Source organism: Vombatus ursinus, unplaced genomic scaffold (assembly GCF_900497805.2).
Source record: "Vombatus ursinus unplaced genomic scaffold, bare-nosed wombat genome assembly UNPS02005659.1, whole genome shotgun sequence".
Classification (NCBI taxonomy): domain Eukaryota; kingdom Metazoa; phylum Chordata; class Mammalia; order Diprotodontia; family Vombatidae; genus Vombatus; species Vombatus ursinus.
This window is the reverse complement of record NW_020945437.1, coordinates 22,636,032-22,660,040: the sequence shown is the minus strand read 5'-3', so window position 1 is coordinate 22,660,040 and position 24,009 is coordinate 22,636,032. Positions and strand designations below refer to the sequence as shown.

Here is a 24,009-nt window from a genome sequence, read left to right as displayed (position 1 = left end):
GACGGCCTTGGACTGGAAGTGAGGAGATCTGGGTTTGAGTCCTGGCCCTGGCACTTGCTAACTGCATAACTTTGAGCAAATTACCATCCCTCTCTGGGCTTTGGGTTCCTCATCTCAATGATCAAGAGCATCCTTTCTGGCTCAAACATTCAGGGATGCTGTCTCAGCACCCTACCTGAGGAAGCCTTCACTTCTCACTCCTCCCTCCTCTGGTGCAGTGGAAAGAGCCTTGCCTGTGAGTCAGAAAACCCGGGTTAGAAACCTGGCTCTGACACCGACCCACTGAGTGACTAGGGTCAAGTAAGTCCCTCTCTATAGGCTTTACTTCCCGCAGCTGTAAAATGAAAGCTTTGAACTAGATGATTACTAAGGTGCTTTTTAACGTCTAAAGCCTATGATCTCATAAATCTTATCTCTTCTACCAAGGCTTCCCTGAGCAACCTCAACACTGAAATTCTGTACAATTTCTCTAGTCTGTAAGGCCCTCTCTGGCTCTAAGGTTCTTGGGAACCTCTGACTCAGTTTCTATTAGGTGTATTATGACTCCCCTCATCGGGTCAGTAGCCCTCAGGATAGGACTTGGGATGTCCTGGCTCAGACTCAATCTGAGATGGCTTCATCCTCCAGCTCTTTCCTCCTTTGTCCAAGAGGTGACGACTGACAGCAGAAAAAAGCCCAGGGCCACTAGGACCTGAGGAAGAGCCCCTAAGTTTTGAAGATGGGATTAGGTATTCATGAAGGAAGGTCACCTACACACTGGCCCTGACCCAGATGAGGGAGAGAGAGGAGAGGGAGAGATAGACAGTGACAGAAAAAGAGAGAGGGGAGGGGGAGGGAGAGAGAGAGAGAGTAGAGGGAGGGAGAGAGAGGAGGAGGAGGGAGAGGGAGGATGGGAGGGAGAGGGAGGACAGGAGGGAGAGGGGGAGAGAGAGAGGAGGGGAGGGAGAGAAGGGGAGGGAGAGGAGGGGAAGGAGAGGGAGAGAGGAGAGGGAGAGAGAGAGAGAAGGGGAAAGGGGGAAGGGAGGGACAGTAATAGAAAGGAGAAAGAAACAGATAGAGGTAGAAAGACGGAGAAAAATATTTAGAGTCAGTGAAATGAAGAAGTGGAGATGAAGAAAGAAATAAACAATGACCAAGAGCCAATAATATAACATGGCAGCCACCAGGCCAATATGATCTTGGGCCCAAATTCCAGGAATAACAAGGTCAGAGTCCTGCTATCTTCTGCCCTAGACAGACCACATCTGGAGTACTGGGTTCAGTGCTAGGGGCCACTTTTTAGGAGGGATACTGATAAGCTGGATAGCATTCAAAGGAGGGCGACCCAGATGGTCATGGGATCATAAGATTATACCATGAGGATCATCAGTTGAAAGAACTGGATGTTAAGCTTAGAGGAAAAAAAAAAAAAAGACTTACAAGGAAGCCGGAGAGCTGTTTTCAAGAACTTGAAAAGCTGCCATGGAGGATTAAATTTGTTCTGCTTGGACCCAGAGGACAGAACAAGCAGCAATGGGCAAAAGTTATGAGAAAGAAGAGCTTCCTAACAATTAGAGCCTCCCAGAGTGGGACAGGCTTCCCTCAGAGGCAGAGGGCTCTTCCCTCATTAGAGGTCTTCAAGCAAAGCTTGGGTGACTTCTCAGGGACATCGTAGAGGATTCTTGGTCAAGTACGGCTTGGACAGGATGCTCGCCAAGGTCCCTTCCAACTCTGAGATTCTGTGAGAGAAAGGAGGCAGGAAGATGGAGACTGAAACAAACGTACAGCAAGAAAGAATAAAAGATGGAAGTACAAGGAGAGAAAAATGAAGAGCTAGAAACAGGGGGAAATAATGTAGCACTTTCCCCATGCCCCAGAGGAGTGAGATAAGCCGTGCTGCCCTTTCTTGCCTCCTAAATATGGCATCAACCACCCCCACAAGGTCAATTCTTTGACAAGAGGGAAACTTGTTTGTTGAGTACTGGCTGCTTAGTTGGAGTGACCCGCTGGGTTACCGTGGCACTGATGATGAAGCCTGGGGAGGCAGCTGTGATATGGGGGGGGGGGGGGGGAATCAGAGAGCCTGAGTTATCATTCCCTCTGCCACCTAATACCTGTGTGACCTTGGACCAGTCTCTTTGCCTCTCTCTGCAACATCTGTAAAATTACCTCCACATCTCTTGTAAACACCCTCTTCTCCCTACTCATCTGGCTGCTAGCCTAGTGTAGTTACCTTTTGCCTGGGCTATTAAAATCACCTCCTGATTGGTCTCCCTGCCTCGTCTCAACTCTCTCCAACCCAGTCAGTCAACAAGCATTTATAAAGTACTTCTTATATGTCAGGCAGGGTAGCAAGCCCTGGGAATACAAAAAAAATAGGGGAAAAATTGCTACTCTGAAGGAGCTTACATGTAAGTGGGGGAGACGACGTGTAAATATCCAGGTATGTGCAAGACATACAGAGAGTATATAGAGGTAATCTCAGTGGAGAAAGGATTGTTGTTGTTGTCTGTCTGTCATTCTCGAAGAGGACTATTGACATCAGGAAGGTGACGCCATGACAGGCAAGCAAATTGGATTTAAATGAAGCAGGGCTGTGCAAAGTCACCAGCTTCACTTTCTCCTGTGGAGGCATCTGGGTCCAGTGGCGAGATATAGATCAGGACGACATGGACATAGATCAGGAGGAAGCCTCACTTTGAAGGTGAGGAGAGAAATTCAGCCACGGGAGCCCCCCAGTACTAAGGCACAGAGCTAGAAGATGGAGCTAAGAGCAAGCAGGCCAGTGTAGCCTTAACCTTCCGAGCTTCGGCCAAAGGGATTTTCCAAAAGCATCGTCTGACCCTACTCAATAAATTCCAGTGGCTCCCTATTTCCTCTAAGGTTAAATGCAAACTCCTCTCTTTGGCATTTATAACCCTTCACAACCTGGCTCCAACCTTGCTTTCCAGGATGATCATACATTACTCCCCACCTTCAAGCATTCACAATCCAATCAAATGCCTTTTTGCTCTTCCTCTCATCTCTTGTCTCCAAGTCTTTGCACAGACTGTCCTTTGTACCTGGAATGTACTCACTCCTCACCTGGCTTCCTTCAAAGCTCAGCAAAAGACTTTTCCTGGTTCCCCTAATTGCTGGTGCTTCCCCCTCAAAATCACCTTCTATCCACTTTGTCTATGTCTCTCCTAATAGAATGCAAGCCTCAAGGCAAGGGACTGCTCTGGTTTGTTTGTTTGTTTTCTATCCTCAGAGCTATGTCTGGCACATAGTAGGCACTTAATAAATACCAAGTGATAAATTGATTGATTGATTGATTGCAGGGACCTGTGCTGGGTGATTTGGGAAAGATAAAGATGGATATGACACAGTCTCTGCCCTCAGGAACTCCCAGTCTAGTAAGGGCAGTCAGTAAGGGGAGTCAGGCACAGGCCCATATACCTAGAAACAAAGCAGTCGGAGCCCTAAAGGGGCAGAAAAAAGGCTATGGGAACTCAGAAGGGAGAAAGAAAATCCAGTTTCAAGGAATCAGAGAAGGATTCCTAGAGGAGGTAGCCTTAAAAGATTTAAAAACAAAAAGGGCATCCAAGGCAAGAAGAAAGTTCAGAGGGCAGGTGGTATTTCAGAGACAGTCAGCCACCCAGCTTGCTTAGACTGAAGGTATGTGAGGAGGAACAGTGAAAAATAAGTCCAGAGAAGGACGACTGGACCAAAGTAAGGCCAGGCTGAAGAACTGGCAAATGGGGGTTAGAGGGGTGTGACCAGGGCAGGTTCCTGAGAGGAAAAGGCAACATGGTGCAGAGGAAATACCATTAAAGCTATAGTGAGGAGCACCTGGGTCTGAAGCCTCTATCTGGTATCTGTCAGAGGTCTGACCTGGGGCAAATCACTTGGGCTTCAGTTTCTTCATCTAAAAAACGGGTATTAAAATCCTTGCATTCCCCAACTCTCAGGGTTTTTGTGAAGAAAGTGCTTTGAAAACAACACAGAACTGAGAAATTACTATGATCGTTGTCTTTATCTTTGGACTTTCAGAAGATGACTTTGCTTGTGCAGTATGGGTTGTGGAAGAGGGGTGGGTGTGTGTGTGAGAGAAAGAAAAGAGGGAGAGGGGGAGGGGGAGAAGGAGAGGGCCCTATGTAGATTATAAGACTGTAAGTTCCTCAGGGCAGAGACCAAGTATTGGTTCTCCTCCTTTTGTCTCTCCACTCAAAGACAGAGTGATCTCAGAGACACATATTAAGAGCAAGTTAGGATAGTGGAAAGAACACTAGGTTTGGAGAAAGAGGATTGTACTCTAGCCTCTATGTCTTACTACCCATTCAATAAACTCCAGTAGCTCCCTATCACTTCCAGGACCAAATACACAATTCTCCTGGGTTTTTAAAATCCTTCAAAACCTAGCCCACCCCCGTCCCCATCCCCTTTCCAACCTTTTTACAATTGACTCCCCTCCATAGATGCTGTGATCCAGTGACACTGATTTCCTTGGTGTTCCTTGAACAGCACATCACGTCTCCTAACTCTGGGCGTCTTCACTGAGGGCTGCCCCTCTCTCCCTCCTCATTGCTGACTCCTGGCTTTCTTAAATCTCAAATAAAGTCTTACCTTCTACAAGAAACCTTTCCTAATCCTCCTTAATCTCTGTGCCTTCCTTTCCTTAGAGGTCACCTCCAATTATCGTGTATATGGTTGGTTTGTACATAGTTGTTTTCATGCTGTTTGCCCATTAGGCTGTGAGCTCTTTGAGAGTGGGAACCATTTTTTTTTTTTGCCTTTCTTAGTATCCCCAGCACTTAGCACAGTGCCTATCACACAGTAGGTGCTTAATAGTAGGTGCCTGTTGGTTTGACTTGACCTTTGTGACCTTGGACACGTCATCAAACCTCTTCGGACCTTCACATAAGATATGAGGGACAGACTTAAGAACCTTTAAGGCCTTTTCCAACTCTAAATCAAAGGATCAAAGATTTCGGGGTGGAAGGGACCTTAGAGGACATCTAGTCCAAGCCTCTCATTTTACAGATAAAAAACTGAGGCCCAAAGATGTTACATGACTTGTCCAAGTCACTGTGTGTCCAAGGTCAGGCAAATAAGTGGTGGAACTACAACTGTCACCCACATTCTCTGATTCCAAATCCAGGGAACCTTCCACTCTACCAGTGCTACTCTCAAATGTTATGGCCCACTCCCATCAGGGACAAGAGAAAGGAATAGCTCCCTGACCTACTACAGATTCAACCAGCAAGTCTTAAGCACTTACTGTCTGCCTAATGTGTGACCCTAATGGGGCAGAAGAAACAGTCCCATCCTCAAGAGATTTAATACCCAGGTCACTCCCAAGCCATTCTTCTATTTTCAGATCCTTAGATTTGGAAGCTCTTTCTTATGCCTAATCTTTATACTTCTTACTTTGATTTTTTAAAAAATAGTCTTTTATTTTTTTCCAATTACAAGTATAGATAATTTTTAACATTCATTTTTTTAAATTTTGAGTTCTAAATTTTCTCCCTCCTACCCTCCCTAAGAGGGTATGTATCTTGCTCTGATCTTGAAGGAAGACCCTGCCCAGTTAAAGGGGTAGGCATGGTTCCCTGGGACTGGCCAGCTCTCCTTCATCTGGCCATCACAAACCTCTTCAACCCTTATTTCCCACATCTCCCCACACTCACACTCAGGTCCTTCCCATTCTACTATTCACTTACTGACACATACCACATTAGCCACAGTGTAGAAAATTGGCTTTCCTACTCACTAGCCTAATGGAAAACTCTGGCAAATAACTTAATCAATCTGAGCCTCAGTTTCCTCACCTGTAGAATGAGAGCTTTGGACTAAGTGATCAGTAAGGTTTCTTCCAACACCCAAACTGAATGAGTCTATAATTTTTTCTTCCTCATCCCACTCCCCACTAAAGTCCCCTAGGTGGCTCATCCCAACCTCAGGCACTCAATTCATGTCATTTTCCCTACTGATGAAAATCCTAGCCATCCTTCAAGTCCCAACCAAGCCGTGCCTCCTCCAGGAGGCCTTTCCTGACCAATCTTCTCCTCTGGACTCCCAAGAACTTAAGACAATTAGCCCCTTATTAATAAGCTGATATTTGGAGAGCCTTCCAAGGTTTGCAAGAGGATTTCTATATACAAGTTCCTTTGGGCCTCACAACAACCCTCAGAAGCAGATATTTGCAAGCATTATTATCCCTAAATAAACTCAGGCTCAGGGGGTTGAAATGATTTGGTAAGTGCTATCACTCTATTTACTACCCCCTGCTGCCTCTTCTATTATTATGTCATCTTATCCAGTACTTAGCATAGTGCCTGGCACATAGTAGGCACTTAATAAATGTTTATTGACTCACAGATGTCTATTATTTATTCTTCAGTTGCCTTCACTCATCAATTTAACATTTCATCTTACTGATATCTAAAGTTGTTTATATACATAGGACAGTCTCTCATTTTCTAATTGTTTCAGGTGTGTGTGTGTGTGTGTATGTGTGTCTGTCTTATATACCTAACTAGATTATTGTTGTTGTTCAGTCATTTTCAATCATGTCTGACTCTTCATGAGCCCATTTGAGGTCTTCCAGGCAAAATAACTGGAGTGGTTTGCCATTTCCTTCTCCAGCTCATTTTACAGAGGAGGAAACTGAGGCAAACAGGGCTAAGTGACTTGCTCAGGAGCCTGTAAGTGTCTGAGGCCAGATTTGAACTCAGGGAGATGTGTCTTCGTGACCCCAGGCCAGGCACTCTATCCACTGTGCCACCTAGCCACCCTAACTAGATTACAGAACCATAGAATCTGCAAACCGTAAGAGTCATGGAATTTTCAGATCAGAGAAGCAGAGATTCTCAGAACCAAAGTATCTCAGAATCCGAAACCTAGAAGACATCTCAGAAGTCATCTAGTCCCAATCAACACAATCTCCCTAACGAGATGGTGGTGAAATCTTTGCTTAAATCTCTCTGGTGACAGGGAACTCACTCACACAAGGCAACCCAGTGCAAAGTAGGATAACTCTAATTGTCAGGAAGTTGTTCCTTATATTGACCTCAGATCTGCTTCCCTGTAAATCCCCTAACTTGTCATAGTCCTTCTTTCTGGAGTCACTCTGAACTGATTCTACTCCTTTTTTCCCCCCAAGACAGGCCTTCAGAGACTTGAAGATATCTAGAAGATGTCTCATCCCCAAGTCTTCTCTTCTCCAAGCACTACACCCCCAGTTCTATCAACTGGGGGTGACATGTCAGGGCAGCCTGGCATAATGGGAAGAGCCAAAAGACTTAATTTCCAATCCTGATTCCACCTTTTACCTTCTATGTGACCGTGGGTGAGTCACAAGCCCTCCAAGCCTCAAGTTCCTTCTCTGTAAAATGGAGATAGTAATACTTATATACCTACACCATGAGGTTTGTAAAGAATTCATTTTATAAAGCTTAAAGTCTTACAGAAATCTGACCTAATATTGGATCAAACTGAGCATGCTCCAACTTGTCAAGGTCCCTCCTACAAGGTGACAGCCTTGACGGCCTTGAGAGCAGGGACCATACGTTGGACTTCTCTCCTGTCTCCCAAGAGTACTGAGCATACGGCTAGATACCCAGAAGTACTTAGAATATCAGAACTGAACATAGGCCGCCACTCAAGATACTTCCTAAGTGACTCACTTGGGTTTTCTCCCCATAATTTTTATACCAGTCACTCTTAGGGGGCTTATATATACCTGCTTGACAGGTATGACTCCTGAAGAGGTACTGTGTGCTTAGGACTTTGGGGGCCTCATCTGTGCCATCTGAGGTTTGCACCCCAGAAAGGCAAAGGCCAAGAGAGAAAGAGGGTGATGGAGAAGCGTGATTATTGGAGGAGATAAAATTTGGTGCAGTGGGAACAGCACTGGCCTAGGAGTCTGCCACTGTCATACTGTGTGACCCTGAGACTTTCCTTCTATGGACATTCTAGATTCCAATGAGTTGGACAATCTAGATTCCAAAGTTCTGTCTAGCTCTGACATTCTATATTCTAAAGTCTCTTTCAGTTCTGATGTTCTAGGTTCTAAGGCCTCTCCCAGCTCTGACATTCTGTTTTCTAAGTTACCTCCCACCACTGACCTTCTATGTTCTAAGTTCCCTTTCAGCCCTGACATTCTTAAGGTCCCTCTTAGCTCTGATGTTCTCTGGTCTAAGTTCCCTTTCAACTCCAACATTCTGTGTTCTAAAGTCCCTTCCAGCTCTGACATTTTCTGGGTAAGGTCTTTTCCAGCTTTGACACTCTAAAGAGAATTCAGCACAGAAGAGGTAGGGAGCCATGCACCAAAGTTGGTTGGCCCAAGGTGGAGGCAGACAAAATTAGTTTTGCCTCTGAGCTCCAGCACTGTACATCCCTGGGATGTGCTCCAGCCAAAACCACAGGACTTCCCCACGATCCTGGCCAAGCCAGGTCACACAGGATTCTAGTGCCAAGGGAAGGAGCAGTAGCCCAGATTCCTGGAGCATTGCATCCTGGGCTAGTAACCTTCGCAGTGGAGGTCCTGCAGAAGACATCAGTGGAATCAGAGGCAGAAGAAACCCCTACCCTTGCAGCCCACTCCTTATTGACCCATCCTCCAGGCAGGTCTGCTGATACAGAGGTGCCTTTCCTAGTCTATAAGAAATTCCCCACTATCTACTGAGGTCACTTCACCCCACATGCCTCAGAAGTTCTTCCTACAGTCTAAATCTAATTCAGTGCACCACACAGCAAGTTGGTTTTCCTTCCCAAGATTGTGGAAACCATGATCCCAGAAGTAACACATATACTGTGGGTAGTACCACAATGCAAATTTTGAGAAAAACACAGGCAGTCCTAAGAACTTAGGACACAGTGGAAAGAGTTGATGGACCTGGGAATCAAGAGGTCTAAGGCCCTAGTACTGAATCTGCCACTAACAGACTGTGTGACCTGGAGCAAGTCACTTCTCCTCCCTGAGGTTTCTCTCAGTTTCCTCTTCTGTAAAATGGGGAGATTAATCTCTGCCCTGCCTTTCTCCCTGGGCCAACTTGAGGATCCACTGAAATTAAATTGGCCCTCTCCAATAAAAGCAGCTTCCATTTCCACAGCACTCTGAGGCTTGCAAAGAACTCACAACAGCTAGGTAAGGTAAAGGCTCCAAGTATCCTCATCTGCTTTTTATAGAGAAAGAAACTGAGTCTCAGGGTCACAAAGCCATGCTCTTCTGATTCGAAGGCCGGGGCTTTTTCTACCATGCCATGATGCGATGGGGCATATTCCTCTGGCACCCAACACAAAGTTGGGCAAAAAGCAGTTGAAAAATATCAAATCTGAACCCCCTGTCAGTGATATGCACTCTTTATAGGCTTAATTTTTCCCCTCTGTAAAATAAGGAGGTGGGACTAGATTACCTCCAAGCTCCTCTCTGACTCTAGAGCCTGTGATCCAATCAATATAGACGAGGAAAGGGAAAGGAGGAAGGAAAAAAAGAAAGAAGGAAGGAAAGACGACAAAGGGAGAGAAAGGCAAGGGAAGGGGGAGGAAGGCAAGGGAAGGGGGAGGAAGGCAAGGGAAGGGGGAGGAAGGCAAGGGAAGGGGGAGGAAGGCAAGGGAAGGGAAAGGGAATGGGAGAGGGGAAGGGAAAAGAAGAACAGAGAATTCCAATAACTTGTAAGCTCCTTGGAATCAGGGACCATTTCAATTTTTGTCTTTGTCTCTAACATCTAACACAGTACCTTGCATATAGTAAGCACTTACTACATGTCAATTGAATTTAATAATCTAAAGCTGATTCCAACACAATAAGGCAGTAGAGGGTTTTGTTGGCTAGAATTTTACAGCTCTGGCCCAGACATATGTATTGAGTTCTCCTTGGTCAACAGGCCTCAGCTCGCCCTATCTTTCTCTAGTAACTCGGAGCTCCTCAGACTTGTCAGTAGTTAAGGACCCAGTTGGGTGCCCTGAGTTGGAAAGCACCTCCTTTCTATGTGGTCTATCTCTGTGTTCACATCTCCCTTCTTAGACTTGGCCAGAATGGTAACAATCCCCTCCAAGGGGCACGACCTTTCTGTCCTGAGCCCTCTTCTCTCTCTACGTCTTCTCTTTCTTAGTGACCTTAGTGAACCCCACAGGTTCAATGATCATCTCAATGTAGCCGACTTGTCCAGAGCTACATTTCCAGATCTCATCTCTCTCCTGAGCTCCAGTCCCACATCAACCGGCTTCTGTGTATCTTCCACCTGGATGTCTCATAGCTTTGGCCAAAGTCAACAAAGTTCTCTCCAAAACAGAACCGATCCTTTTTCTCCCAAAATTCTCCCCTCTCCCTAACTTCCCCACTTTTGCCTAAGGCACCATCAACTTTCCTATTATCACAAACTCAGTCAACTTTTACTCTCTCTCTCAACCTTACTCCCCATATCCAATGAGTTGCCAAGTTCCATCCATCCAACATCTCTCACATGTGTCCCATTCTCTGGACTCACACAGCTTCGCTCTGGCTCAGACCCTCATCACCTCTCCCCTGGACTACAGAGATTCCCAACAGGAGTCTCCACCTACAGTCTCTCCCCTCCTCACTATACCCTCTAGACAGCTGCCAAAGCAGCATCCCGAAAGCAAAAGTTTAAACAGGTGCTCACTCACTCCAGTGTCTCCCCTGGCTCCTTCTTGCCTCCAGGACAAAAGACAACCACCACTGCTTGACATTTGAAATCCTTCACCATCTGACTCCGACCTATCTTTCTAGATTGGGTTCTTATTACCTCCAATTGATCCTGTCTGTGTCATGTTTGTACATAGTTATTTACAGGTTGTCTCCCCTCCTGAGCTCTTGGAGAGCAGGGATTGTTTTGGGCCTTCCTTGGATCCCCAGTGCCTAGTGAAGGCACTGAATAAATGCTTGTTGACTTGAACTGTTGATATCACTCACCATCACATGGTCAACATTTCAGCTGAAATGGATTATTTGCTTCCCTCCATAGCATTCTCCCACCTCTGAGCTGTCCATGCTCTTCTTCATGCCTAGCATGCTCTCACTCTCCACTTCTCCCTGTTGTTGTTCTGTTGTTTCAGTCATGTCTGACTCTTCAAGAACTTGGGGGTCTTTTTTTTGGAAGGGTGAAGGCAATCAGGGTTAAATGACTTGCCCAGGGTCACACAGCTAGTAAGTGTCTACAGCTGGAGTCCTCCTGACTCCAGGGCTGGTGCTTTATCCACTGCACCACCTAGCTGCCCTCATTTATGGTTTTCTTGGCAAAGATACTGGAGTCGTTTACCATTTTTTCCTCCAGTTTCTTTTTACAAATGAGGAAACTGAGGCAAACAAGGTGAAGTGACTTGCCCAGGGTCACAAAGTTAGAAAGTCTGGGACCAGATTTGAACTCAGGAAGATGAATCTTCCTGACTCCAGGCCCAGTGCTCTATCCACTGTGCCATCATAACTGCAATCCCTATCTCCCTTCAAGGTACAATGCACATGCCCTTTCCCACATAAGGGCTTGCCATATACCCCCTCTTCTTAGTAGTAGGACCCCCACTCCCAAAGTTATTGTACCTATGTTTTGTACTTCTCTGTGTACATACTGTCTTCTCCCAGCAGTTCGTAAGATCCTTAAGGGCAGGGATTGTTTCATTTTTGTCTTCATTTTATCCTCAGCAACTAACACACTGCCTGGTACAAAGATTAGTGAATTCAGTAAAAATGAATTAAATTGAACCGAATATTAGCAAACACCAAGGCCTCTGGCCTTACCCTTGGCAGAAAAAGCATCAGGCTTACAACAGACCTCATATCTGTCTTTAGGAAGTTTTAACTAACAACATATCCTCTCATTTGAGTAGGGAAACTGAGGCTGAGAAGCTGTCCCCAGACCTGGCACTGTCTCCCTGCCCCTTCCCAACACCTGGCTTCCTTCAAGTCTCAGCTAAAATCTCATCTTCTGCAAAAAACCTTTCTCAGGTCTTCCACGGTCCCTTCCCTCAGATGACTATTTCTAATTTATTCTGTATATATCTTGGTTGTACATAGTCATTTTCACGTTGTCACCATCATTAAGCTGTGAGCTCCCTAAGAGCAAGAATTGGATTGTTTGAGGTTCCCCCCTTTTTTTTGCACCCTCAGAACTCAGCACAGTGCTAGGCACATAGTAGGCCCTTAATAAATGCTAGTTGACTGACTGACTGAGGAAAGGAAATAACTTGTCCAAGTTACAGCCAAATACTGAGAGAACCAGAACTAAAACTCAGATAGCCTTACTCCTAAAAACAGGTGCTTTCCACTACACTATGCTTTAAAAAATCCAGTTCCTCAATTCCAAAGGCCATTACTCCAGAAACAGCGAGGGTGACAATGATAGGGTCTAAGACAGCACAACACAGTGGGAGGAGCCTGGGCTAGGGTACCAGGAGATCTCAATTCTAGTCTCTGCCTAGCTGAGAAACACTGGACTAGTCATTCCTCCTCCCTAGGCCTGTTTCCTCATCTCTAAGATGGAAGACTAGAACAGATTAGGCCAGGTGGTAAGAGTGGAAAATTCTGGCTTTGGAGTCAAAGGACCGGAGTTCAAATCCTAGTCTTGCTGTGAGGATGTGTGAACAAGGCCAAGTTACTCATTTTCTCTCCACCTCAGTTTACCCATCTGTAAATAAAGAAGTTGTAAAAGATCACTTCTGGTTCTAAATTTATGACCATACCATCCTATGGCCAGCAAAATCCTAAAGGACAGAACTTTTCAGAACTCTTGCAGGCTTACACCCTCTGAGACAATGAGATGCCAATTTGCCTGTTGCCAAGGAATGCTAGGAAGATGTGAGCGCTAATGGATGAAGCTAATGAAAGATGCTTGGGTTACAATTCAACAGTGGTAAAAGAGCTCAGGACTTGAAATCAGAAGACACAGATCCTCCTGTCTATTATGTTACCCTAAGCAACTTACTCCAGCTCTCTGCTCCGAGCTTTATTTTTCCCATCTGTAAAATGGGAATAATAATGTTTCTTTACCTGTTTCCCAAGGTGGTTGTAAGGGAATCCTTCAATAAGAGTTAAAGTGCTTGAAAAAATGCCAGCTCTAACCACTGCAGTTCCTATTTCTACAGATATTATCTCCATTTTACAGATGGAGACTCAGAAACTTCAGAGAAGGGAAGAAACTTGCCCATAGTCACATAGCTAATAAGTGTTGGAGCTGGAATTTGAACCCAGGTCCTCCTGACTCCAAAACCAGCACTCTTTCCCCTATGCCAGAACAACCCAAGCTAATTAATTATTCATACTCAACAAGTAAGTATTAATAACAAACAAAAACACCGGATACTCATGAAGGAGCTTTAGATCCACAGTTCTCACATTTTTTGATCTCGGGACACCTTCACACTCATAAAGATTGTTGAAGACCCCTCTCTTCAAAGAGCTTTCATTTATGTGGGTCTTATCTATCAATATTTATGGTATTCAAAATGAAAACGGTTTTATTGTGATGACACAAATCGTTTTGACCTCAAGGAGCACCTGAAAGGGTCTCAGGGACCCTAGAGACCCTTTGAAGTCTGCTGCTGCTGCTGTAAATCAATGTTTAGATATCCAGCCCCCACCACCATCACTTTGGGACCTGATTTCATTTGTCTTTGGCTCCTGGATTACTCCCTCTCTCCACTGGACTGCCAACTCCCATTACAAGGCCTTGAACAGTCTAAGAATTCAGGCAATTTTTGTTGAAGGAAGTGAAGAGAAAAGAGAGAAGGAGAAGAGAAAGACCAATGAGGCCTTACCAGGAAAAGGGGGTTGAAGAGGTTGGGGCCAAAGGAGCACCTTTGAAGGACCATGGAATGGGATGATGGAGAGGAGTAGGTGTCAGGTGTATCAAGGAGAACAACAGGGGAATAGGATGTACTAGAAAGGTCCCTCTGCTTGGAGACTGGAGACCTGGGTGCAAATCCCGACTCGAACAGCAGTTCTACAGCTCAGATCTCAAAGTCATTACTCTTTGGGCCTCAGGTTCTTCATCTTAAAACATGAATGGTGATGAACATAGTAGACCTTGGTCTGAATTATGGCACTGTTACTTGCTGTTAGTGAGATGGACAATAAGTCACTTGACCTCCATCCTGGTCTCTAAAATGATGAGGTTGAGCTAGGTAGTTTCCAAGCTCCCCTTCCAGGTCTAAATCCTATAATACTATTGCTACCTCAAAGGTCTGTTGTAGAGAAAGTACTTTAGAAATATTAAAGCACTATAAAAACGTGACTATTATTCCTACTAAAAAGGGAAGAGGAAGTAAAGAATGAGGGAAACTCAGAGCCCAGTCTAGTTGCAGCCAGGGTACTCTCCTTTCTACCCCCACCCCTATCAACAAACCATCCCCCGGGGCTAGTGACTCTGTGATGGGGAAAGAAGGTGGGCAATAGAACCATAACATTTTCAGCTGGAAGGGACCTTGGAGATCACCTGGAGTGAAACCTCTCGTTTAAGGTATGAAGACACTGAGGACCAGATGTTAGGTGACTTGCCCAAGGTCAAACAAGTAGTAAGTGACCAGGATTCTAGGCCAGTTGGGATTCCACTAATGGCAAGTCCAATCACGAAAGTCTGACCCACCCCCACGCCCATAGAGTTACCCCATTTCAGTCCCCAGCCCTGCCCTTTTCTGGGCCTCCAGAAAGGGAAAGGGCATCCCTGGCGACATCGAGGAAGAAGGGGGACTGGAAGGATGCAGTGGAAGCTACCAGCCCCGCAAACACTGGCATTCTTGGCGGGGGAAGGGAGTGGACCAGGGACTGTCACTCTGCGACACCCACTTGCTTGGGGCTTCCCTCCTGGGGAGTGGAGGAAGAAGATGAAATTGAGTCAGAATGGGACCTTTCCACCCAATTAATTATCTGGTCAACGAACCACAGCTACAGATGGGGGGAGGAGGCAGTCTGGGGGGAGGGGGGGAACCTGGGCAGAATCTGAGCGGAGGAGAGGAGAAATGGGGGAGAAGTCGGGGACCCAGTGTGGGGGAGGCAGTGAGATGTTCGTGAATGCGGTGTGCACGTCGGTGTGTAATGAGTGTGAGAGAGTTAATGCATGCATGGTTCGGAAGGTGTAAGTAGGAATGTGTGCCCCCCCCCAATTCCATTCCACCAGCAGCGGAGCCGATCAAACGGCCCAGAGCCCGGGCCGGAGCCGGAGCCGGAGCCGCAGACTGGGGTGAGCTCTAGGCTTGGCGTCGGCAGCATCCTGAAATCCCCAGGAAGGGCCGGGCGCCTCCTCTCCGTCCGCTGCCCGGCTTCCCCCGCCCGGCGCCGACACCCCCGCACCCGAGCAGTGCCACCCGGGCTCGCGCAGGCCCCCTCGTCCGCCGGGGCACACTCACCGCGTCCCTCGGTCGCCCATGGTCCCGGTGGCGGCGGCGTCAGAGCCACGGCTGGAAAATCCCCGCGCGGGAGCCGGGAGGAGCCACCCGCCGTTCTCGCTCTCCTCCTCCTTCTCCTCCTCCTCCTCCTCCTCCTCCTCCTCCTCCTCCTTCTCCTTCTTCTCCTCCTCCTCCTCCTCCGCTTCCTCCTCCGCCCCCGCCCCCGGCCCCGCCCCGCCCCCGCCGGCTCCCCTCCCTCGCCCAGCACCCGGGGCCCTGCCCCGCCACAGACCCTGCTCCGGCTCGGACTCTGAGCCGCCGGGGGCCGGCAGGCAGGGAGCGTACATGCGTGGGTGCGTGGGTGTGCGTGTGTCTGAGTCTGGGTGTGTGTATGTGCGCGCGCGCGCGCCGTGTCCGCGTGTCTGTGTGTCTGTCTGTGCGTGAGTCTGTGCGTATGTGCACGGGGGCGGTGAGCACCTAGGGGAGCAGATTGTGTGTACATAGGTGTGCATGAGTATGTGCACATGGGTGTTCGTACATGGGTATGTGTGTGCGCGGGCTGCGTTACACGGGAGGGAACACACTTGGGTGTACGCCGCACCCGCGGGTAGGTATGTTGTGTGTACACCTGGCATTACGGGAGAAGAGTGTAATTAAGCTCTTGATCACTCGCTCGCCTGCTGGTACGCCTGGAGAGTCAGGGGTCCCGACGGCGAGCTGGAGAATCGGGGACCGAACTGTCGCTGGCCAGTGCCCAGTCCAGATCCCCTGCCCTGCCCTCCCCGCCACCAATTGCAAGCCTGGCGGGCCGAGGAGGGCGGAGGCGGGGGCCGGGGGCGGGCACAGAGCTCCGAGTTTCTTCCCGCCCTGGCCACCTCCCTCCTCACCCTCATTTGGCCCTGCTGACTGGGGAGGGCCCTAGATAACCCCCCTCTTTCTAAGCACACTTTCTGATCTTCTCCCCGAAGATCGATAACGTCCCAGGGTGGGTTTGCGTTTGTAGGAGTAGTGCGGGAGAGAACCTGGGACGGGGGAAGAGTGAAAGGGGGGTGGAGGAAGGGAGAAGTGGGGTTAAGGTTACCCCCCTCTTCCTGGGGTGAGACTGGGGAGGGATTGTGCGGAGAACAGTCACGTGATGTGATGGTGAGCTAAGCACTGGATTGGGGGTCCAAGGATTTGAGTTCTAATGAGACCTTTGCCAGATTTGCTGTTTGACCTTGGGGAATTGACTTCACCTCTGTAGGTCTCATATGTATTCCTGAGAAATCATGAACACTTGTTGGGATGGGACTCAAATGAAATATGCCATAAGAAAACTATGCCTCATTCAAAGGAGCTCTTGCTTAAAGGATTAAGTGTATGTGAAAGGGGATGCACTAGTAACAACCTATGCACATTGAGAAGAGAAGTCTAAAGAAATCCAAAAAACTAAAGGCAAAGCCATAACAAATTTGAGGTTATTTTGTTTAGTGGGGAGGAGAGTTTGGAGTGGCTGGCTTTTCCCTTGCCTGAGGGCCCCTTTGGTATTACCTCATGGTATTTCATAGGTCTGGTTCCGCCATAGTAGCTGGGGGTGTCCTGAAACTAAAGCTATGCCTTTGGTTCCCAGCTGGAATCAGGCTTGTCTGGGGGAACACACGGCCCCACTTCCCAAGACAAAGGTAGGACTGAACCCAGGATAGGGCTGATTGTCCCCTCCTCCCCCAAGTCTATACACAAACACACTGAATTTGTCCTGGAGGGGCTAATTACAGGACTGACCAGAAGGGATGTGACAGCTGATTACAAGGATTACAAGTGGGAATCATTTGGGTAAAAATCAGAGAGCTAAACGTAAGTTATTTTTGTCTAGGCCTGTGCTAAAAACCACCTGGACGGAAGGAGGAAATAGATGTACACTAAGAAACATTGAGTGAACATTCCAAATCTAATATTGTATATCCTATCCTCAATCCAGGGTGTGCGGAGGTGGATAGAGGGAGAAAGGGGAGTGGGGTAGAACCTTGGAGGAATACATAGTATAGATAAGGAATGAGTTCTTCCCTTGAGAAACTTCTAATACAGTAGTGGAATAAGACACAAACGTAGATACAGATAATACACATCACTTGAAAAGTTATCAGAGAGGTACAAAATACTACCCCAGGTCCCAGGAGGGAGGGTGTCGTCACCTGGAATGATCAGAGAATGTTTCACAAAAGAAAAGTTGAGTAAGAAAAGGCAAGAATTCAATAAATAAAGTTAGAAATCAGAGGATGGAAGATATTTCAGGAAGAAGGAAGCAGTCATTTAGTCAACAAACATCTATTAAATATTGACTATGCGCCAGACACTGTGCTAAATGCTGGGAATAGGGGGGAAAAAAAGGCAAAAACCTGGTCCCTTCCCTCAAGGAGCTCCCAATCTAATGGGCCAGACAACATGCAAACTATGTGCATACAAGATCTCTCTATTTGGTGTTGGGAACAGCAAGGAGTAAGTTGTCCAGTATGGCTAGGGTAGTTTGTGGAAAAGTCCTATAAAATGAAACTGGAAAGGTAGCGTGGAGGGCTTTAAATACCCAGAAGAATTTGAACTTCAGGCAGCACAGTGGATAGAGTGCCCAACCTGGAGTCAGGAAAACTCATCTTCTTGAGGTTGAAATCGGGCCGCAGACTCTTACTAGTTGTGTGACCCTGGGCAAGTCACTTAACCCTGTTTGCCTCAGTTTCCTCATCTGTAAAAATGAGCTGGAGAAGGAAAGAGCAAACTACTCCATGATCTCTGCCAAGAAAACCCCAAATGAGGCCATGACAGAACAATAACAAGCCACAGGGAGCCCCAGAATGTTTTTGAAGCTAATTGGTGAGAGGTATGTGTAAGGGAAGTGGCTGTGAGTCCAAATGAAGGGGAAAGCAGAGATAGAACAGGTCTCTCACTCTCTTTTTTGTACCTGACTGCTCATAGGGAAGATGCTCAGGAGCTCCGAGTAATAGAAGTGACTGACCAGGAATCATGATAACTGGGGTCCTAGTCCTTAATCTGCCCTTTCTCCACTATGAAATTAGGTGATTCAAGTACAGGATAGATTTGTTTTTAAATAAATTGAAAGAGTTGGACTAGATCGGTGGAAAGAGCTCTGGGCCAGGATACAGGATGATCTGAGTTCAAATCCTGCTTCAATCACTAGCTGTGTGACTCTGAGCAAGTCATTTACCAGCCCTCTGCCTCAGTTTCCTCATCTATAAAATGAGGATAATAATAGCACCTCCCTCTCAGGGTTGTTATGAAGTTAAAATCAATATCTGTAAGGTGCTTTGGAAACCTCAAACTGTGCTGCATAAATGCCAGCAATTATCTTGCACCTAACTCACAGGGTTGGTGTAAGGATGAAATGAGTATACCTAATATGCAAATCATTTTGAAAACCTGAAAGAGCTATAGAAACGCTGAGTATTATTATATCTCTGTGGGGCTCTTTCGGCTCTGACATTCTATGAATTCCTCAGCTTAGAGTAAGAGAAGTAAGTGGGAGGGGAGAGTGGGAGAGAAAGAAGAAAGGAGAAGAGAAAGAGAGATGAAGAGAGGAAGAGTGGGAGAAGAGTAAGAGCAGGAGGTGAGGAGGAAGGGGGAAGGATGGGGGGAAGGGAAGAAGGAAGGAAGAGAAAGGAGGGAGGGGAGAGGAGGAAGAAGGGAAAGGAGAAGGCAGCCCTAGAGAGGATAGAGCCCTGGAGTTGGAGTCTGAAGTCCTGAGTTCAAATCTAACCTCAGATACATATAAGTTGTATGACCCTGAGCAAGTCATTTCACCTCAGTCTGCCTCAGTTTCCTCAGCTATAAATAACAATATCACCTACCTCCCAGAGGTGTAGTAAATATCAAATGAACTCATATTTGTAAAGCCCTTAGCACAGTACCAGGCACATAGTAAGCATTTAATAAATGCTTGTTTTTTAAAAGAGAAGGGGAAGGGAAAGATGAATGGAAGAGAGGAACAGAGACAAAAAGTTGAGAAGGAAGTGGGAGGGGGAGGAACAGAAAATCAAGAAGGGGAAAGGAGGGGAAGAAGAAGAGAGGAAAGAAAGGGAAGAGAAGAGGGAAGGGAAAGAAGAGAAGAAGGAATGGGAGGAAAGAAGGGGAAGAAATTGTTCCTGGAAGCACTAAACTCTTAATGGGAAAGCACTCCCTGAATGGGGAGAAAGCTCAGGGCCCAGCTCCAACCTTGGCCTTGGGCAGATCTCCCACCAGGCTTTCCCACCAAAGGCATTTGGCTAATTGGCCCTGATTAGTGCCTAATATCTGATTATTAGCTGGAGGAAGAGAAGCCATCATTTAGACTGATGCGATTAGGGCTTGGTAATAAACATCATTTGTAATTACATTCACATGCAGTTACCTCAGCTCCTTGTCTTATAGAGCCAGCTAATTCAATCTGGGACATGATCACTGCAAGATGGTGGGAGGAACAGGAGAGGAGTGGGGAACATGACCTGTGTCCCAATGATCAGTCCGGAGGGGTGAGCTCTGGGCATGTGGATTTCAGTCTTAGTGACCCTTCTCTGGCCACAGTTGTCCTCCATGGTGCCTCTCCTTTTTTCCTAGTGAGGTCATCAAGGGAAGACTCTGTATTAAGAATAAGGAGATGGGGACTTACGGCTTGACACTGACTTGTAAGGTAAGTTCCTTCCCTCCTCTTGGCCTCAGCTGCCTCATTTGTAAAAAGAACCACTTGGACTAGGTGTTCCCTGCTGTAGCTCAGCTAGGTGGTACAATGGATACAGTGCCAGGCACAGAGTCAGGAAGGCTCCTCTGTGTGAGTTCAAATCTGGCCTCAGACACTTAGTAGCTGTGTGAGTCCAGGCAAGATCACTTAACCCTTTGTGCCTCAGTTTCTTCATCTGTAAAATGAGCTGGAAAAGGAAATGAGACAGTCTACTGTCTCTGCCAAGAAAATCCCAAATGGGGTCACAGAGAGTCAGACACAACTAAAAAACAGCTTAACAACATCAAAATCTTCCTGCCAGCTCTAAATACGGAAGGACATTTGAGGTCAACAGATTCAACCTCCTCATTTACAGATGAAGAAACTGAGACCCGGAGGGGTTGTGACTTGCCCAAGATCAAATAGGTGGCAAGTGGCCAATACAGGGCTTATGCCAAGGTCTTCAAATTGAACTCTCTTTCCACCCAACCCTGCCAGTCTATGTCCTAACATCCCACTCTAACCTATGTCCTGTGTTCCAAGGGTCTTTTTAGGAATAACATTCTACATTCTAGGGTCACTCCAACTCTGTTATTCTTTGTTCCAGCAGCTAGATTCCAAGGTACTAGGAGCTGTACCTATTTTCTTGTCCCTTCATTATTTGGATTGGATTATGATGGGGTGGGAAGTACAGAGAATAAAAATTGCCTCATGGTCATGGTAAAAGTTGGGTAGAGGAGAAGAGCATGGGAGCATACTTACCCAGAGATCTTGACCAGGGAACCAGGAGGTTGGGGAGAAGTCCTCCTAGCTCCTTCTTCTTCTACTAGGCAAGGGTTTCTGTAACTGGGTGACTGGCTGCACAGGCCATAGCTGCCTTCTGCCCCCAGATCCTAACTAGGCCTGGGACTGATGAAAGGTAGGCCTTAGGTACAACATGAGCAAGGGGACAAACCCGTAAGCTCTCAAGAGAAAGCAGGTTCCATGTCCTAGTTAAACATCATAAAGGAGAAGAGAGGTTTCAAGGCTTAGCTCAGCATCCACCTCCTCTGTATAGCCTCCCTGATGTCCACAGCCATTAGTGTTCTTGGGCTTCTCAATTATTCAATGGATCATAGACAGAACTGGAAGGACCTCAGAAACCATCTAGGCCAGCACCCTCATTTTACAGATGAGGAAAATGAGGCCCAGGGAAGTTAATGGACTTGTTGTTTAGTCATTTCAGTCGCATTCAACTCTTTGTGACCCCATTTGGGGTGTTTTTGGCAGGGACACTGGAGTGGTTTGCCATTTCCTTCTCCAGCTCATTTTACAGATGTGGAAACTGGGGCCAACAGGATTAAGTGATTTGCCCAGGGTCACACAGCTAGCGTCTGAGGACAGATTTGAACTCAGGTCTAACTGACTCCAGGTCTGGCACTCTACCTTCCTGCCCCTAATGGACTTACTCAAGGAATTAAGTGGCAAGGTAGGGATTCAAAATATGGTCCTGTGAATCTTTCCATTACATTATGCTACTTCTCTAATATTTTTCTGACCTTTTCCCCCTTCCCACCCTAACCTGTATTATACTTGTTGTATTTCCCTAGCAGAGTGGAATTTCTTTTGGGGGAATAACTCTGGTGAACTGAATTGCATCAAATTGGCTAGAAAGCCTGCACCAAACACTGAAGGAAAAGGGTTAAGACAGAGGGGTACTGAAGGAACAGAGTAGGAAATTAAGAGACCTAGGGAAAACTAGGGGTGAGGCAACTAGGGTTGAGTAAAGGAAGGAGGGTTTATAAAGTGCCCAGGGATGGACCAAGGACCATGGCCCTCCTGTGACTTAACAGGGGCAGGACTGGCATGATATCAACATCTCTTGGCTTTGCCTTCCCCAAGGCTGGGAAGGAATCTTTCCTTGGGCTTAGTTAAGCTCAGGGTTGCAACTGCTTTTATTGGATAGATTCTATTGTCCTAGGCAGGAGTCCTAAGAGAGACTAAGCTGGGCTGGGGAGGGGGAGCTTCCTGAGGTTCCCAGCTGTTGAATTTAGATTGCCCTCCTCCTTGGAAATATGAAAAATTCTGCTGGATCTGCAAGACTTGAGGGTCTCCTGGGGCCATCTACTCCATACTCATGCCCCGACTAACTCCTCTCACTCTTACTCTGAATCGAGGGAAGCTTAGTGGTATGGTAGACAGAGCCCTGGAATAGGGAGCAAAAAACCCCGGAATTTTACTTCCCGTTCTGCCCTGTGGGACCTTGAGCAAATTATTTCTTCTTCCCATGCCTCAGTTTCTTCAATAGTAAAATGAAAAGACTGGAGTAGATAGTCTCTGACTTTGTATGTTCTGTTTTCTAAGGTCCCTTCCAGCTCTCACATCCCATGAGAACACAGTGATAAACTCAGTCAAGACCCAGATTCCAATCCTACCTCTGATACCTATTATGTGACTTTGGGCAAATCACTTAACGTTTCGAAGCTTCTATTTCTTTATCTTTAATCCGAGAATAATCATAGTACCTACACCCACGAGGATATTATAAGGACTGAATGATAAATGAATGAATGAATGAATGAATGAAAAGGCATTTATTAAATACTTACTGTGTGCCAGTTGCTATGCTATATACTCGAGCTACAAATACAAACAAGCAAGACAGTCTCTACCCTCAAGGACCGTATATTCTAATATAACACATATTGGGGGGAGGAGACACCAGAATTGGACAGATGTGAGAAGAGTACTTATATGGTGAAATGCCTGAAAGGCATGGTAAGTGCAGATAAGATGAAAGTTCAAATAACATAGTGTCTAAAAAGTCTTTTGCAAAATTTAAAATGCTATATAAATGTGAGCTGTCATTTTGTTCCAAGAATCCTTCTAGCTCTTAATTTATGGTCTATGTTCTAAGGTAGTCACATAATCCAACCCTCCTGATCCATCAGTCAGTCAACAAGCATTTATTAATCAATTATTATGTACCAGCACTGCGCTAATCCCCAGAGATACAAAGAAAGGCAAAAACAGTTGCTGGCCTCAAGGAGCTTACAGTCTAGTGGGGGGAGGGGTGGAGAGAAACATGAAAATTACTTACGTACGTACAAGGTACATACAGAGTAGATGGAAGGCGATTTCAGAAGGAATGACCCTAGCAACTGGCTAGGGCACAAGGAGGGAGGGAAGCAGGAAAGATCCCCACCCCCTGCCCACAGAAGGTAGGATTTGCAAGAAAGCTAGGAAGCGTAAATAAGGATTGGAAATGAAGTAGATGCCCATTCATTGAGAAATGACTAAACAAATTGTGGTACATAAATGTAATAAAATATTACTAATCTGTAAGAAATGGCAACTATGACAGATATGGAGAAATATGAAAATACTTTTACATGTATACTCATACAAAATGAAGTAAGCAGAACCAGGAAAGCAATATACACAATGACTGCAACAAGAAAATAGAAACAACAACAACAACAAGAAGATAGAAACAATGCCACAAAATTAGAGTGATCAAACTTGGCCCGAGAGAGGAAATGTGAGATGACGCCTCCCCTACTTCTTTACACAGCTGGGGTGGGGGGTGGGGGTTTGCCATCTCTCACTGCATATAACTTTTTCGAAATGTTAGTTGGTTTTGATTTTTTTCCCCTCTTTTTTATTCTTTGTTTTAAGGGATGGTTCTCCAGGAAGGGGTAGGAAGAGGGATTAGTAGGAAATCTAGGTAGTAAAATATATATGTGTGTATGTGTGTGTGTGTGTGTGTATTTATTAAATTAAATTTATTAAATAAATATATTTAATATAAAATATTTTATTATTAAATTTATTTTTAATTTATTCATTATGTTTTATTATATGATTGTTAATATTTGTTAATAAAATATTTATTAAAATAAAATATTAAATAAATTAAAATAAAATTGTTAAATTAAATATTTATATATGTATATATACTCATATATACATGTAAAACAATTAAAATTTATTTTAAAAAAAAGAATGGAAATGGAAATCTTTAGGCCTCAGTTTTCTCAACCGTAAAA

At 46.0% G+C, this 24,009-nt stretch overlaps 1 protein-coding gene across 7 annotated transcripts in view; it reads right to left on the bottom strand.

Annotated features, from left to right (window-relative positions):
* ARRB1 (arrestin beta 1) overlaps positions 1 to 15,647 on the bottom strand; it is a 114,167-nt gene extending 98,520 nt beyond the window's left edge. For 6 of the 7 annotated variants that reach the window (XM_027848198.1, XM_027848202.1, XM_027848200.1 and 3 more), the window contains exon 1: positions 15,322 to 15,647. In XM_027848198.1, the coding sequence (XP_027703999.1) occupies positions 15,322 to 15,647 (326 nt within the window). Of the gene's footprint in view, positions 1 to 1,419; positions 1,719 to 15,321 lie in introns of all 7 variants that reach the window. The other variant, XM_027848204.1, reaches the window with a different exon arrangement.
* Between the last annotated feature and the right edge of the window lie 8,362 nt (positions 15,648 to 24,009).